This window comes from Vitis vinifera, chromosome 12 (genome assembly GCF_030704535.1).
Source record: "Vitis vinifera cultivar Pinot Noir 40024 chromosome 12, ASM3070453v1".
In the NCBI taxonomy this organism is placed as follows: Eukaryota; Viridiplantae; Streptophyta; class Magnoliopsida; order Vitales; family Vitaceae; genus Vitis; species Vitis vinifera.
In genome coordinates, this window is record NC_081816.1 from 12,816,383 (window position 1) to 12,834,431 (window position 18,049).

Sequence of the window (18,049 nt, forward strand, 5' to 3'; positions counted from 1 at the left end):
TTTTAAACATTAGACAACTTTGTGATAAATGTTTTGAAGTGAGTTTTAAACCATTTCTATTATTATAGACATTTAAAATAATCAAGAGCTATTATTATAACCATTTCTATTATTATTATAGTCAAATGTTTATGAATTTGACTCATTTCTTTAAGACAATGCAAAAGTTAATGATCAACTAGTTGTTGAAAAAAGTTTGAGCAAGTTAAGGTAAATAAACATCAACCACAATAGGAAGAGGAAAATAAGCAATCACCTTTTACACTACCAACATGTCAAAGAGAAAGCTCAAATCAAGAGCTACCAAGAGAATGACAGGTTGTCACACATTATCCTTGAGATTAAATCATAGTTTGATGCCACCAAATATTGATTGTCTTATAGAAATATACATAGTGATTATATTTTCTTATTTTAAATAAAATCAGACAAAAAAATAATAGAAAACTAGATAATTATCATACAAGAAGAATTAATTCACTTAAAAAAAATAAAAAATTAGTTCACACGTTATCTAATTTATAAAAAGTAACCAATTTTGACATAAATGTCCTTTATCATTTCAAGTATTTATAGGTATGTTTTAAAAAAGATGATTATTTTTTTAAAAAAATAATAATAATGAAAATATTTTTATTCAAACCAAAAAAGAGTAGATGATCAAATTAAAAAAACCGGGTTTTCAAAAACCCTTTTAATCAAATAACCATTTTATTAACTTTTTTGTTTTTTCATTATTGTTTCACTTGTTTTTGCAAGAGTTTGGAAATTTGTGCATACAATCATCATCAATTATAATTATTTTAAGCTAACCTTTAAAATCCCATTTGGGACGCCATTGATAAGCTCCGCTCAGTTCAAAGGTTTCATCGAGAGTACTGACAGAAGCGAAGGTGACATGACATTTCACATTTAACACAATTCTCCTTTTTAATTTACAGCAATCTGACTCGGAAATTTGAAGGGTATATAGGTCACTCAATATCTCATAGCCTTTCTATTAATTCTGTAACATATATGGACCATTTGTTAATTTTTGGGCCTGGGCCAAAACACAATTCTCCCGTTTTTTTTAATTTTTTTTCTAGTAGCTTACGGGAAGAAAAACTATTGGGAAAATGCTTGAAATGTAAGCTGGGAATTTCTGGCTTCTTCTTCTTCTTCTTCTTCTTCACGGCCCTTGAAAGCTACGAAGCATTCCAAGAATATGTCGGAGAAATTGGCTCCAGAGAAGCGCCACAGCTTCTTCCACGGCAGTAAGGGACGTCGTTTCGGAATATTTAGGGTTTTGAATTGCTCCTAGCATTGATTGATTTTGTGTTATTTGATGTTTGGTGGTTGATGATTCAGGCCAGAAGGTGTTTGAATGGGACCAGACCCTAGAGGAGGTGAACGTCTACATTACTCTCCCTCCCAATGTCCCCACAAAGCTTTTCTACTGCAAAATCCAATCTAAACATGTGGAAGTTGGCATCAAAGGCAACCCTCCTTATCTTAATGTATTCCCTCTCTTTATATGATTTTCACCCTCTGTTTGTGGGTTTTGTTTGGATGATTTTGATATCTGATTCTTTCTGGGTTATATCATTTTGGCGCTCTGTTTGTGGGTTTTGTTTGGATGATTTTGATGTCTGATTCTTTCTGGATTTGGTTTGTGGTTGCAGCATGATCTCAGTTGCCCTGTTAAAACTGATTCTTCCTTCTGGACTTTAGGTATGTTTTTATTTATTAATTTATTTATTTAGTTTTTGACTTGGTGGTGTGGGTGGTAAAAATTTGTAAAAAGTTCAAGTGTGTTTGGAATGTGTGTCTCTTCACAGAATCAATTTGTGAAACCTACTGGGGATTAATGGATAATGTGATCAAATTGTGTGGGCAGTTTATCAAGAAATCCAGTGGGTGTGAGTTATTGAGATTAGGGAAGTTGAAAAAGTTTTGAAATCTGGAGATTGACTATCTTAGGGTTATGGTATTTTTTGTTAGTTTAGGTGATTGCCTGCTATATTTTGATATTATTGGATGGATCAATGTGACCATTCATTTTATAATAGTAATAGATTGAGCTTATTCACTATATAAATGGCAATTCTTAAGCAATTTCTCTACTTGGATGTTGATTTATGGTTTTGATTTGGCAGAGGATGATACATTGCACATAACCCTGCAGAAGAGGGAAAAGGGTCATACATGGTCTTCACCTATAGTGGGTGAGGGTCAGCTTGACCCATATTCAACTGATCTCGAACAGAAGCGCCTTATGCTTCAAAGGTTTCAAGAGGAGGCGAGTAACTGTGCATTTTTCCAGTTATTTTGATTTGTTTCAACTTGTTTCTTCAATTGCATTTTTGTGCAGCATTTCAATTAATTTATACTTTTATCAAAATTTGCTCTCCTATGTATATACTTAATAACCAATTGCAATGAATAAGGTTATAGGAATCAATTTATGCTTAAATGTTGAACAGAATTGGATGGTTTATCTAGGTTGAATTTGGTTATTGGTGTAGAAAGTAACATTTCCTCATTCACTTTTCCCATTGGTTGTTTCATAAGCATAGTTAATTTCATGCACAATTCCTTGGAAATGCAAACCACCAGATAGATTACAATGAAAAAGAGTAATGTCTATGAGGTAGTCAATATGGAAGGTGAAAAGAGAGCGTAAGTGCCAATGACATAAAAATGGTCATTGGGCTCTTATGCTTAACGTTCAAGTATCTATATTGTCATTTAATGACTAAGCTAAAGGCATGGGCTTGATCTTGGTTCTCAGTTGAAGTTGGTGAACAAGCTCACAGAAGCACTGTACATGCATATTTCATGCTTGTGCTACTTACAGGCAATTTGTTTCACTTCCCTCCCTAGCAAAACTGTTACTAGAGTATTCTTTGGTTGTCTTGTTTTCTGATATACAGTGCATCTTTTTGTTCAAACATATAGTTGGAAACTGAAACAATCATAGTCATTTTATTCACACATGTAGGCAGAAATCAAAACAATCATACTAGTTCTCATCATGAGAAAATGGTTTTGATACTTCTCAAACTACACTATGATAGTAATGGCTCAAGGTTTGGAGACTATTGGTGAAGTTGGATTCTAGCTTCATGTTGAGTGATCTGCATCACGCCAAAACTAGTGTTAGGTTTAGCAACTCACGGGAAACAAGATATGATACTACTACTTATGAATGAGAGGGCTCCTAAAGTGAATTTTGTTTGGGTGTTTTGTCTAGATAACAAGAAGGGATTTCCACCTAGCCTATGTTTTTAATTAATTGCTTTGTTGGAATGATTCCAGTGCTATAGCTGCATGTGGTTGACACCACAAATAACAATGTAAAACCAATTATTTGATGGAAATAACCCTTAATAATAAAAGTTGTCTAAGTTGCTCGTCAAATATAATTTTTTATAGGAAAATAGTGTGTGTGTGTGTGTGTGTGTGTGTGTATCTTAATGGCACTTGGGCAAATGGTGTAGCAAAGTGCACACAATGTATACAATTGGCACCTAAAAAGGCTCACTTGAGGAGAATAGAATAACAAAAACAAGCTTCAATCCTTACTTTGCGCTAAGCCAATGAACAAAGTCTATCATAGACAAATGGTTATCCATGTACACTTTGGCAGCCCATTCCAAAAATTTACTCATAAAAGATGATTTAATTTTTTGTTCTGGCTGTTCCGAATCTTTAAAAAACCTCATTTCTTTTCTTCTGTAGTGTTCAAATCAAACACAAAAGGGCAGCTCTCCAATCTTTTTTTCTGAATCTTTCCCATGACAGATCCATGTTAACTGAACAACTTTCCTCTTACCTTACAATACATCATCCAAACCACGCTAACAAAGAGAAAACAAGCTATTCACAAGATGCTTGCTTTAGGGCAATGAAAAAACAAATGATTAGTCGATTGTTCCTCAACTTTGCTCAAATGGTATCAATTCAGCATTGTCCATCCTCTCTTTTAAGTTGATAAATCGTTAAAATCTGACCCTATGTTGCTTCACATGCAAAGAATCTCATTTTCATAGGTACCCATGAATTCCAAACTATGCTTGAGGGGAAAAAGTCCACTTCTTTCTCGGACTAAGGAGTAGTAGAAGACCAACCTCCTTCTCCCATACCTTTGCAACCCATGAGTCTTTACTGTTGGCTATAGAGAATAAAGTTGGGAAGTACTCTTCCAAATATGAGTCACCAAACCATCTATATTTCCAAAATCCTTCTTCCATTGCCAACTATAAAATGAGATATGCTCATGAAAGACTCCCAACCATTTCTAAAAGCCTTCCACACGCCCATCTCATAACCATCCCCTTCTCCTTCCCCTAACTTTTGTGATATAACACATTTCCATATGGATTCCCTCTTAGTTGTGATTCTCTAACTTCACTTGCAAAGGAGCACCTTGTTTAGAGTAAAGAGATTTATAATTCCAAGGCCCTCATTCTTTTGGTTTGAGCAAGCTATGGACCAATTAACTAGATGAGGTCTTTTCATTGATGTTACCGTTGGAGATTTTTTCAGATAATTGAGATTATCTAAATCAGTTGAAGTTTAAATTAATTCAAACTATCCAAACAGCTTTGGATATTTGAGTTAATTTGAATTATTTTAAATTTGTTTTATCCATAGAGTAGTTAGAGATTAATTCAAATTAATCTCCCAGTTTTTAGGACGTTTTTGGTTTCCTAAAATAAAGGACTTAAATAATACCTAAGTCTATAAATTGGTTTGTAATTCTGTTCAATAAAAGATAAAAGCGGTTTTGAGGTTTTCTTCCTACTGCCTGGAAATAGTTACCTCACCTTAGAGGAAGTTCCTTTGAATTTTCTCCACTCTTAGATTCACCTTTTTTTTTAGATGACAAATAGTGACATGTGGTAAATTGGTAGGCTTGACAAAGTGCTTTTTATTAAGGTGACTCTTCCTGCTTGGGAAAGTTATTACCTTTTTTACATAACAAGCCTTTTTTGGAATCTTTCTTCCACCCTATTCCAAGCCCTCATTGCTTTGAAAGTAGCTTTAAGACCTATATTATTACCCAGCAAAGGCATGTCAATGTGATACGTATGCCATTGCACCTTGCTTGGAGCTAGGCTCAACACTTTCACTAAGGCACTGCTTTAAGCTCTCTGGTGCACTTTGGTGTCCTTTAAAAAAAGAAAAAGAAATTTTCATTCAAGCCAAAATTATTTGATTTTGAGCCTCAATTTAAAGAACAAAAACATAGACCAAAAAAAGAAAAAAAAAGAAAGAAAAGTCATTTGGCCGCTGTTTTTTCTTTTCTTTTCTTAGTTTTGTTGTGGAGAGGAAGAGGAGGGGGTTGTTTAAAACCGAAGCAGAATGATAGCATATCATTGAGTCCTTTTGACCCCTATCCAACCCTATATGAAGAAGAAGCTCAACAAGCAGAGGATCACCCTTGTCTACACAAATCCAGTGAGCCATATTCTTCTGCTAGGACTCATGATGAAGATGAATGGAAGCAGGGTTTGTGAAGATGCATAGATGATGACTCCAAAAGTGTATGTGCCTGCCCTTTCTCTCTATTCCCCTTCTCCACCCTCTGCCATGTGACTTTCCACATCCCCAAATAAATTCGACTTAAGATACACAAACACATATGCACACAAAATGAATAAAAAAACATTGTTTGGATTGATTTGTTTATTTATTTTTATAGAAAGAATATTTTGACTTCTTTGATGTATTTCAACAGTTTTGTAAACTGAAATTTGCTCACACAACATGCACACACAGACTGAATAATAAAAAAAAAAAGATATTGTTTAGATTCTTTACAAAAAAAAATCTTTTGATCTCTTTTATGTATTTCGGCAGTTTCTAAACTGAAAATTGTTTTTTTTTATTAATATGTTCTTTTCAATGCTGATTTTTTTATTTTTTTTTTGCATATGAATTTTATTTTATATATATGCAAGCACAAACTCTATGAATAAAAAATTATTGTTAGTAATTTTTTATAAAAAAAATTATTTTGACTTTCTTTTACGTATTTCAGCAGTTTCTAAACTGAAATTTGAATTTTTTTAATATATTCTCCTTTTCAATGCTAATTCATTTATTTGCATATGAATTTTTTTTGGAATTTTGAAATGCTCTTCTATTTCTCTCTTTCCATATGATCTAAATTAAGCATAAAGGGGCTGCCTTGAAGCTTTCTTCCTCTTCTTCCTAACTAAGGATCTCTTCCAATTAAGAAAAACAACTATGACTAAGTAGAACATCACCCATTGGACTCCAAAGAGAGCATGAATTAATTGCCATAACATAATTGTTTTGGAACAATGAAGGAGGATGTGATCAGGTCTTTTTTCTTCCCTTGTGCACAAGTAACATCTATTTGGCATCCTCCAACCCCTTCTTCTTAGTTGATCTAGCATCAATATTCTTCCTCCCACATAGCTTACCAAGCAAAAAAACTAATTCACTCTAGAAACCATGGATTCCAAACAACACATGAAGGGAATTCCTCTATTCTTCAATTTGATAAGGAATACAAGGATTTAATTGTTAACTTTCTATTCTTCGAAAGCCACCAAAATTTATTATCCTCAATATCTCTATTGGTCTTTAGCTCTTGCAATGTCCCAAAAACAAGCCTACATCTCTTCCAACCCCCAATCATGAATCTATCTTATGAAATTAGGGTTCCAACAACCTCCCTCCTCATTTTGCTCCCACACCTTAACTATCCACGCATATTTAGCAATAGCTAACAAAAACAATGCAAGAAAGGCCTCGCCCTTGGTTTCGACATTGCGTTGCCTATCCTTCCAAAATTTCACCCTCTAATCATTTCCTACCCTAAATCCAATCTTTGTGTTAAATGCCTCCTACCTTTTCTTAATTTCCTTCCACAATGTCACCCATACCCTCCCTCACTTCTTTTGAGCACCATGCCCCCTCTTCTTCCCCATGCTTCTCTATAACCACTCTCTTCCCAAGTGATTCATTCTTAATTGCAAATCTTCAACACTATTTGCCAAGAAGAGCCTTGTTAAGAATCTGTAAACTTTTAATGCCTAAATCCCACTCTTATCTGAAAAAACTGTTGTCCAATTCACTAGATGTAGTTTTCTCTCAAGCACTCCCTTCCCCCTACCCTCAAAGGAAATCCCTTTGATTTTTTTCTAGCTTAGAGCTTACCTTTCTGAGTAGGGAAAATGATGACATATTAAATCAATAAGCTAGATAGGGTGTTTATTCTATTAAAAGTTAATCTTTCTTCTTTGTCTCTTCCACATGCCCAACCATTTTTGAAATCTTTCTCCCATTACATCCCAAACTCAAAAAGATTTGAAAGGAGCTCCTCGTGGAAGTCCAAAATAACTTATGGGAAGGGTACGCACTCTACAACCTAGGACCCTAGCTAGGTCCTCATCCCCACTCCCAAAAAATAAAGATAAAAAAAATCAACTAGAATCAACTCACTTTTCTCTATATTAGTTTTTAAACCAAGATTGCCTTAGGTGAATACCCAGGTTAAGTACTCCAAGTGCTCGTCAATGTTATCACATAGAAAAAGAGAGTATCATCAACAAACAAAAAGTTGAACACCTCCATACCCTCTCCTCCTCTACCACTAGTTGAAAACCCCACTATAAGCCTCTTTCTTAGAGTGAAAATATTGGTTTTTACGGATATATCAGTAGTTGGATTTTACCGATATGTCAAGAAATATTCATAAAAGATATTGATGGGATGGAAATTAATGAAGACTCATAAAAACATTTAGGTAAACCCCAAAAAATGATAGAAAAAACAATAATATATGTATTGAGGTTGTTTTGGTGAAAAATGATAATAATAATATATATATATATATATATATATATATATATATAATATAATATAAAGCTTGAAAATAAATTTTATAGATATATGTCTAATTTGGATGTGTTCAAAGATATAAAAGAAATGATGATATATGTATAATTTTTTAAAAATGTTTATAATAATATTTTTAAATTTATATTTCTCTTGTACTTGATTAATATATAAAAGAAATAAAGAATACTCATTGTAAAAAAAAATACGATAATGGTTTTTTATATTTTAATAATTAGTGAAATAGGATTTGAATATAAGATGATAAAAATTAATTTATCATTAAAATTTTATTTTAATATTTTTTATTTGGTAGGAATATATTAAAAAGTATATTCATTTCTAGAATTTCCTTTTTTATTAGAATAAGAGAAAACAACTTTAGTATATATATAGTGTTAAGCAAGTAAATTACTAATAGTATATTAGCCCAAGTGGTTGATGCCTCTTTTGTTGTGCTGAGGGTTCGAATCCCAGCCAAGTCTGTAAATTTTTGGGATTTGACTGCCAATTAACCACTGCTTTGACTGCCATTTGAGCACTGAAAAATCAGGATTTACTGGGGAAAAAAAGAATAATCGGGGAAAATCAACAAAAATCAGCAGAAATTTCAGGGATATTATCCAAAATTTTCATCGTTGCTTCCATGGCCACTATGAAAAGATAAGGAAAAAGAGGGTCACCCTATCTCAAGCCTCTAGAACTCTAGAACAATCCTGTCTCAGCTTTAGTACTTAATCTTTTAAAACTATGCTATTAAGCAATCATACTATTCCAATTATGATACTCGTGTAGAAAGAATCGTAATAAATGCAAAGAAGAGGCATCTTTCACCCAGTAACGAAGGGCTTGAACCAAGATTTCCAGATGGATGGGGTGGGGTATTAGTATATTTGACACATACTTTAAATGTGGGAATTTGTCCCCTTTCGATCTTACATGTGTTAAGTAGGGAGAGTCGATTGATTCATTTCACCAATGCTTCGATCACTTATACTTTTCGACCGGTTATAGGAACATTCCTATAGATAGCGGAGAGCTAGATTAGATCTCAAGGAATGGAATCCATGCAAGGAAAGGACTGTGTAACCATCACTCGTTAAGAGTGAACCTTTTTGGCTATTTAACTGGGGAAAAAAATGACGAATAACACTCTGTATTACATTATAGATGCGGATAATCGAATCATCTGTTTGATAGATAAATTGTTAACCTTTCTTGTTAGCGGTATAACACTAACTAAGGAGGTAGTTCTAGTTCCTAGCTTTCACGTGGGCAATTTCTAATGTCATTAGAATCCATAGAAGAAAGAGAGAGAAAAGAAGAGGAAACTGACTATGGTGAATGTATCTGTTTAGAAAACTCAGGATTTGACTTTTTTTAAGCTCAGTTGTAGATTGCATGTTTGTTGTGTTTGACAATAATCCCTTGCATTGGGTTTAGTTTTAGTCTTTGCTAACAATGGCTTATATGTTGTTTTCTTATTCTTTCTTTTTTCTTTTCTTTTCTTTTTTCTTTTTTTTGGGTGGATGTTTGGGTAGGTATGCTTTGTGTAGAACAGAAATAAGTGTTAAAAGGAATAGCATGGGCAAGAATTCCTAGCTTAAATCTCATGTTAACTGGCCTTCAAAAAACAATGAAGGAATTAGATTTTGGTAAAAAATAAAAATAAATAATAAATAATAAATAATAAATAAATAAGAAGTTTTCCCTGCTGCATTTTTCCCAGCAAAGCAGAGTAATATAAAGAAATTCTTTTTCTGATTTTGGCAAACCATGTATGGAAGTGCTGATATACTAGCAGCTGTTTTTCTAGGCAACATCCTGTCACTTTCACAATATACTCAGCTTTATATTTCATTTTGTCTAAAATATTGATCCTCATTTTCTTTGAGGTACATGTAGTGGTGCTGGTGTGGACTCTGCAATCTTGTTCTGCTTAGAATGAAATTAGGATCTGTTTGAATTTTTGTCTAGGAAGAACTTATGTAACCATTAGAATGATTTTCATTTTTAACGGTATATCATAGATGTTCATTCAGGGGAGAAAAATAAGAGGATGGGTGGTTGGGCATCCAAATTTCCATTTTTCAACTGAATCTCTTTCAGTTGTAAAACCACTCATTCCCAAGGTAGTCACAACTGCCTTTCTTAGAAATTAATATGAAGTGCATGTGCTTGAAGCAATAAAAGAACATATTTCTATAAGCCAACTAAATTATGATTTAAGTTTGTGTGATTATAATAGGTTGTCCTCTTTCTTGAAGTTGCAGCCAATTCCACCGATTGTTCTACTAGCTTGTTGACCATTGAAGAAAAGACTACTTTTTATTGCTATGGACAAATCTGGAGATTAGAGAAAACTGGTTGGCTATAAAGAAAAATGTCTACATTCTAGACAGATAGATGAATTAAACTCTAAAATTTCTGAAAAATGTTTGTATTGTATTTAAGTATGTGATTATATAAACATTAATGTTGACTTTATTCAGTACTTTGTTTAGTGACATGGTCATTTGAGGTGTCCTGCAGATGAATGAACTGATTTTATTTTTTTTTTAATTGAAAACCCAGTAGATCTTTTTTATTAATTAAAAGGATCAAGAAAGACAAGATCTCCTTCCTCAATGTACAACAAGGGAATGGAATCCTTTACATGGATCCATATAGCTGAACAAAATGGGAGAAATTACAAAAAGTGAAACAACATTTGAAATAGACATTAGATAGACTCAAGGAGGTACATAATCTCTAAAATAAGATACCAATTGCTTTACTCCTCTTTTAGCTAGCTCATCCACCACTTGATTAGCTAAGGGAGGAGCCCATCAAATAAACAATCCCAACTCTATAAGTGAGTCGAGTATTGGGCTGTTCAGCCTTGGTTGATTGAAGTGTGATCATGTCCAAGCTCACTTTTAACCTTGACTGAATCTTGGTTATCCTGTCTTGGGTTCTAGTTGATAAGCTTTTTAGCGTCTTAAGCTTACTTTGGTAGTCAGTGCCTAGTAAAATATAGAATAAGGTGGTTTGGAATAATTCCTTGCAAAGCCAAACTGCTAAATAGAATAAAGTTGAAAAAGAGGTGTAATGTTTATTAGGAATTCAATGTATGGCTGAAATGAAAACAGAAGTTCATGGTTTTTATACTTATTCCCATAGACTAATGGCCTTTTTAACTCAAAAACGCCTATTAGGCTTTTTGATCTTACCTGGTCAAGTACCTTGCATGGGCATTTAATAACTTAGCTCAAGTTTTGAGCTTGATTTTGGTTCTCATCTAATGTTGGTGACCAAGCTTGAAGCTCTAAATGGGTCAATTTTATACTCAAACTATTCACAGGCAACTTGCTTCATAGCCTTCATTTGCTTAAAGCAGACCTGGTACTCCAGTATTATTTAGTTGCCTTGTCCTCTAATATTTGGTGCATGATTGGTCTTTATATCCAACCATAGGGTGAGAAATTAAAATTATCATTACTAGTAGTCATCTAGAGAAAAGTGATACTTAAAAACAATCCCATCTAATAACCAGAGGTTCTGTCAACGATTAGCATTTACCATATTGGTAGTAATTACAGAAGAAACAAGTATTATTGCCTCAAGTATGGTGTCCTGTGTTCGTGTTATGATGTTGGATTACATTGAGATGCCTATATGGAGAATATCTGAAGAATTAATCGATTTTAGGTTTAGGCCTTATTTTAATGCTTTATATGGGAAACAAAAAGAAGATGGATTCATCAATAATAATTTAAGAGAACTTCTGCTCTCATTTTGTTTGGAGCTTTCTTCTAGAAAACAAGTAAGAACTATGATTCATGTCACTGATTTTGTTTGAATGATTTAAGTGCTGTCCCACTTGCAATTTTTGAATGTGATCGACACTGTAAATAACAAGGCAAAACCAAATATAGTAAAATGGTTTCTAATAATAAATAGTGTGAACCAAATTTAATTCAAGGGCATGACCTTATACTGTAATAATCTCTCATGCTATGGCTGTTATTGAACACATGATACACATGACATTGTTTGTGACTGGCTGCTCCTGGTAAATGTTTTTGTTGGCAGAACCCCGGATTTGACTTCTCACAGGCTCAGTTTTCAGGGAACTGCCCAGACCCAAGGACATTCATGGGAGGGATCAGATCTGATTGACATACTACCTATCCTCCAACTAGCTGAACTTATTATTCCGTTGTGTGTGTCTTTGTAAAATATTAGCACCATGCAATATTAGTAGCAACATGTTTATTGTAATTGACAATGATCCTTGCACTGGATTCAGGTTTGATCTAATGCCAATGATGTTTATGCTTTCTTTCTTTTATTCTTTAGTCGCTTTTTGTTTCTCTTTTGTTATCTAAATATATTTTTATGGACAAGAAATATATGTTCAAAAGGAATTGAATCACTTGCTCAAGTTTCCATTGTGTGCTGACAGATCCTTAAAAATGGTTGAAGGGACCTAGATTTTGGTAGGAAGTGAGTGCCTTACAATAGGTTTTTTTATCCTAGGGACTGTTTATGAAGTGTAAGGCAAATTGGGAGGCAATAAAATAGAGAGTTGAAATGGGATATAGAAAAAATTTTAATCAAGTCCGCACTTGTCAGTCACTTTTCTTTCTGAATTTCCCCAAACGCTCGACTTTTCTCCTCTTTCACTCTCACCCCCTTTACTGCCCCGCATACACCTGCATAGGTGCAGCACACACGCTTAATAGCAAGCTTTTCGCAGGGTTGATACAAAAAGTACATCCATGGACGGATGTTCTGCTGAAGATCTTTTGTTATGATTAGTCTCTCTTCCCCCAACACTATCCCTCCTTTATTAGATTTTCACCAGGACATTATACGAATGCTTACAATTATTATACAAGAAACGTTGCAAATGTGTGTGTAGTTTAAATGTTAAATATAATTTTTTTGTTTTTGTTTTTTTTTTCTTTTTTACATTTTTGCACATGTAAATATGATGGAAGCAAAACCTGTAAATATAAACTATTCGTTAGGACGAGAGTGGAAATTACCACAAATAAATAAACCAGTAATAAAATATCCAACATCTAGTAGTTTATATGAAAATCAAGACGGAAGTGCAAGTATATAACCTTTGGAAACTATAAAACCGTAAATATAGAAGTAGAGTTAGATAGTGAGATGGAATCTATAAATGTTATATAAGAAGATATTTGAATAAACATCAAAACAATAGAAAACCTATACAAAAATTCAGAACTAGTTAATATAATGTTAAAAGAATTCAGTAACCCAATGTTACTAAAAGAGCATGTAGATCAAGAAAACTTTGTTGATATAATGTGTAAAAACTATACAGATGAACAAATAATTGAACAACTTTATAAAATCAATTTGATAAAAAAAAACTCGTAAATGTAGAAATAATAAATCAATTTACTATTCAACCAAAAGCTAAAGAAAACCTATAAATAGTCTCAAATGAGTCAGTAAATACAATAAATGTGGAAAAAGAATTTGTAAATGTAAAAACTGAAATAGTAAGGTATAATAAGCCAAAATGACCTCAATGGAAAACTAAAATAGAACTTTCTAATTATTTATAACCAATATATGAATATGGAACAATATTAAATATAAACAATACACAAAACCTTAAGAAAACCATAGAAAATTTGGAACAATCCTTAAATTCAGCCGGTGTAGTAGTATCTTTTGAAAATTAACAAGAAATTTATGAATTTTGTAAAAGTACCATTAGAGGAACCGTATTACAATTCTTTAAAAACATGGAACAAGAAAACAATACTTATTTTCAAGAAGTTAAAAACAATTTTAGCATATTTGTATTTATAAATTTAATAAAATTATATTTTTTAGGAACAACTCAAGAAGATATAAAGGAACCCGCAATATACCTTCATAAGTTAGAACAATTGAAGTTATGTAACATTTCTTATATAAAAGAATATGAACAAAAATTTTGGAAATATGCAGTCCTTGTTAAAGTATATAGAACCCTTGAATATTTAAATAAATATATATTAAAAATACAAGGACCTGTAGGACTTAGACTATGGAATGAATTTTCAACCTCCGACTATAAAAACTCTCCTTATATAGGTGCTAGAATAGAATTTGTAAAAAAATAGTTAGAAAGAGAATGTGTAAGTATAGGATAAAGAACCCAAATAAAGAAACAAGATATAAATCAACAATTTTTTAGAAAATTACATATAGGAGAAAATTTAGACATAGGATATAGAGAATATAAGTTTAGAAAACCTAAGAACTACAACAAATTTTTAAGAAGAAAGTCAAAAACCTTTTATAAAAAATGACCATATCAAACAAGATATAAAAAACCCTGGAAAGTTTTGGATAAAAAAAAAAAAAAACTATAGAAAGAAAAAGATAGTGTAAATGCTATTTGTGCGATTAAGAAGGCCAAATAAGACTTGAATGTCCTGAACTTAAAAAACCATTAAATGAACGAAGTAGAAAAACCCAAGTAAAAATGAACCCAATAAATGAGTATTAGGTAGATAGCAAAGAAGAAAAACTCATTAGTGAATTAGATTTTGAAAGTGAAAATTCAAGTGTATATAGTATAGATGATAGTGAAACCAAAAGAGAAGAAATTTGTACGATTATTGAAAAAGAGGAAAATCAACCTATGAGAACCTCTTTAAATTTAGAAAACCTTGTACAACCTTTAGAAAGTAAAATAAAACCTTATAATCTATGGAAAGACTTACAAATAATAATTAAAGGAAAATTCTCAGAAGAAGAGGAAGGCAGTTCAAACTCTAAAGAAATAAAAGAACCAAAAAGTCCTTAAAAAACAACTATACAAACAATAAAACAAGTAAATATGGTGAATAAAGTTAAATATATCGTTTTTCCAACAACAATTAAATTAAAAACCATAGAATTAAAAGTAGATGCAATGTTAGATACTGGAGCCAGTAAAAACCTTTTATTTGAAACTTTAATATCTCAGGAAGACCAACAAACATTAGTTCAACAAGTAGAATTAGTCCAATATAATCAACAAAAACTAATATTAACCAAGTACATTTCAAATGTACCAATCATAATTAACAACATAACCTTAGTGTTATCTCAAACCTATCTTGTACCTACAATAAGTTTATATCCTTTTATTTTGGGTTTGAATTTTGTACATTCTTTACAAAGAGGGATAACAATACAAAACAATCAAATCGGTTTTCATCCTAAAACCACAACAATTGTTTATACAAACATGGAAAATGCATCAAATAAAAATCATAATATAACCTCTCATCAAATTAACAAAGTAGAAGTACAAAAGGATAGCATAATTAATATTATTTAGAACAATTAAGAAATGCAGATAGGTTACAAAAAACCTTATATTAGAAGTAGAAAAAAATAAGAATTATAGGAGAAGACCCACAAAAACATTGGAATAAAAATAAAACAACCTGTAAAATAACAATTAAAAACTTAGACTTAACAATAAAAACAACAGATATAGCATGTAACCTTATAAATACAAAGGAAGTCAAAATTCAAATAGAAGGACTGTTGCAGAATAACCTCATTAAACCAAGTATTAGTTCTCATAGATCTTCAGCTTTTTTAGTAAGGAACCATAATGAAAAAAAAGAGAGGAAAAGCTAGGATGGTTATTACTTATAAAAGATCAAATGATAATACATATGATGATGCCTATAAAATTCCAAACAAAGATTCCTTAATTAATTCTATTCAATGATGTAAATACTTTTCTTATCTAGATTGTAAAAGTGGATTTTGACAAATTAGATTAGAAAAAGATAGCAAACCATGGACAACGTTTTCATGTCCCTGTGGATTATATGAATGGAATGTAATGTCATTTGGACTAAAAAATGCTCCTCAGATATTCCAACGAATGATGGATAATATTTTTGGTAAATACTCTTTTGTTCTTGTATATATTAATGATATTCTTGTTTTTTTTTGGCATATTCTTCAAGAACATATAAAACATCTAGAATTTATTTTTGAAAAAACTAATTAGCCATGGATTAATAGTAAGTAAAAAAGAAAATGAAATTATTTAAAATCCAAATAAAATTTTTAGGATTAGAATTGGAATATGGATAAATAAAACTGCAAAATCATATAGTACAAAAAATAAATAATTTTTGAGATAAACTCAAAGATTTAAAAACCCTTCAAAGTTTTTTAGGATTATTAAACTATACTAGACTGTATATTAAAAACCTTGGTAGATTAGCTGAACCCCTTTATAGTAAAACAAAAAACATAGGACAAACATATTTTAATCAATAAGATATTAAACTTGTACAAAAAATAAAAGAACTTGTAAAACATCTCCCAACTTTTACCCTTAGAAAGTGAATATAAAATAGTTCAAACTGATGCTAACCAAACAGGATGGGGAAGTATACTTTTAGCAGTCACTAACATAGGAGAAGAAAAACTTTGTAGATATTGAAGCAGAACTTTTAATGATTATAAAAAGAACCTTAGTTCTAAAGACTTAGAAATTGAAGCAATAATATTAGTCTTAGAAAATTTTCAATTATTTTTAAACCAAGAACAATTTATTTTAAGAACCAACTGTGAGAATATTAAAAAATTCTTTGAAAACAAAAATTCTTCAAAATTGTCCACCAAAAGATGGATAAAGTTTCAAAACTCTTTAATTGATTTCAAACCTAAATTTGAACATATTAAAGGAAAAAAAATAATATATTAGTAGATTGGTTAAGTAGACAAATAATTAATAATGTTGATAATGCTAATGATTGATTTTATTTTATAGGAACATGACTAAAAGAAAACCCACTAAAGCTAGAACCGTTCAATTTGGAACCATATGTCTGAACGAAGTGTTGAATCCAAATTTGAGGTTTAACTCTTTATATTCTCAGAACCTTTTTGAAAAACATAAGGTTATTGTAGACAATTTTTGGTTTCTAAAACCACAAAGTTTTCCAAACCAAATTTTAGAATATGCCTATGAAAAAATCGTGTCAGCTTTAGCCAAACATTTACAAAACCTTCAAAACAAATTGATTGCTTTAGAAACCAAAAAATTTCAAAACCTCAAAATCTAAGAAAATCAAGAAAGACTGACAAAGGATTTGAAAACCAGTATAGTGTTAACCAATCAAACCAATTGTTCAAATAGTTAACTTGAAATGCTTAGTTTAATTAAGAATTCAGCTCTTCTGTCTGAAAAATATGAAAAACTTGTTAAAACCCTAATTGGAGCTGATAACTACACTTTAGTCGAAACATTCTTTCTGCAAACCCAATATAACAAAGTGTTTAAAAATCAAGAACTTTTATATAAACATTTTAGAACCAAAAATGTCGGGATAGAAACAGGGTATATGACATATCATGATCCTGTATTTTTCTTTGTTATATATTTAGCTTAAGTAAATATGTCTGTTGTAAATAAAGAAAATTTTGATTTAGTATCCCAATTTTATGAATTAGGGAATTTTAAAAAATATTTTTATGAACCATGTATCTCAAATCCTTGAAAGCTTTTTAGAAAAATTAAAAGATATTTTAGCCCATCTTTTCAAAACCGAAAAATAGATAGATATTTCTTTTGAAACCATTCCACCTTTTTTTAGAATGGTCTTTGAGTTAATTTAGAGTTATTCATCCATTTTGCAACTTTGCTAGTTTCACTTAAGGCATGTTTGGTACGCATGAATGAGGAATGAGGAATGAGAATGAATATTTCATTTCCATTCCTATTTCCTTTTGAACATAAATAAATTTGATAATTCCAATTCTTACATTTGGATGTGTATAAGAATGTAAAGTTGGAATGATAATTTTAGTTCTATTTCAAAGTTAAGTAAAAATGAGAATGAGAATGAAAAAAATAAATAAATTGTCAATACTATTTGTACATCTAGTTTAAAATATATGTATTTTTTAAAATAATCTCACTTGTATATAGTTTGAAATAATTTTTTATTTTCATTTAAAAAAATCCATGAAAGTTTTTTTTTTAGCTAAATAATAAAAACTTATTTGAGCATGTGACTTAAAAACAAAATTGTTTTTAAAAATTTATATCACTATTTGATTGTTGTTCTTTAAAAACAAAATAAAATAGAGAATTGTACCTCTGATATATTTTTTTTCACTAGAAAAAATGAATTTCAAATCAAGTGAGATTTTTTTT

At 31.2% G+C, this 18,049-nt stretch overlaps 1 protein-coding gene across 4 annotated transcripts; it reads left to right on the plus strand.

Moving 5' to 3' along the window:
- Positions 1-689: 689 nt before the first annotated feature.
- LOC100247442 (nudC domain-containing-like) lies at positions 690-12,190 on the plus strand. 4 transcript variants are annotated; one of them, XM_002274737.4, is made up of 6 exons: positions 690-893; positions 1,092-1,256; positions 1,351-1,499; positions 1,665-1,713; positions 2,139-2,281; positions 11,932-12,190. In XM_002274737.4, the coding sequence occupies exons 2-6, from the start codon at positions 1,208-1,210 to the stop codon at positions 12,016-12,018; spliced, it is 477 nt and encodes a 158-aa protein (XP_002274773.1). In that variant the 5' UTR covers positions 690-893; positions 1,092-1,207; the 3' UTR covers positions 12,019-12,190. The 4 variants fall into 4 exon arrangements, with proteins under 4 accessions (XP_002274773.1, XP_059597131.1, XP_059597129.1 ...); XM_059741148.1 differs by having other exon boundaries at positions 853-965; XM_059741146.1 differs by having other exon boundaries at positions 860-965; positions 11,969-12,190.
- Positions 12,191-18,049: the final 5,859 nt, after the last annotated feature.

What these genes read in the sequence shown, in the direction of transcription:
- LOC100247442 (XM_059741146.1), top strand. Translation starts at nt 1,208, where the DNA reads ATGTCGGAGAAATTGGCTCCAGAGAAGCGCCACAGCTTCTTCCACGGC. An exon ending in CCACAGCTTCTTCCACGGCA is followed by an intron (nt 1,257 to 1,350) that starts GTAAGGGACGTC and finishes TTGATGATTCAG; the next exon opens with GCCAGAAGGTGTTTGAATGG. An exon ending in TTCTTCCTTCTGGACTTTAG is followed by an intron (nt 1,714 to 2,138) that starts GTATGTTTTTAT and finishes TTGATTTGGCAG; the next exon opens with AGGATGATACATTGCACATA.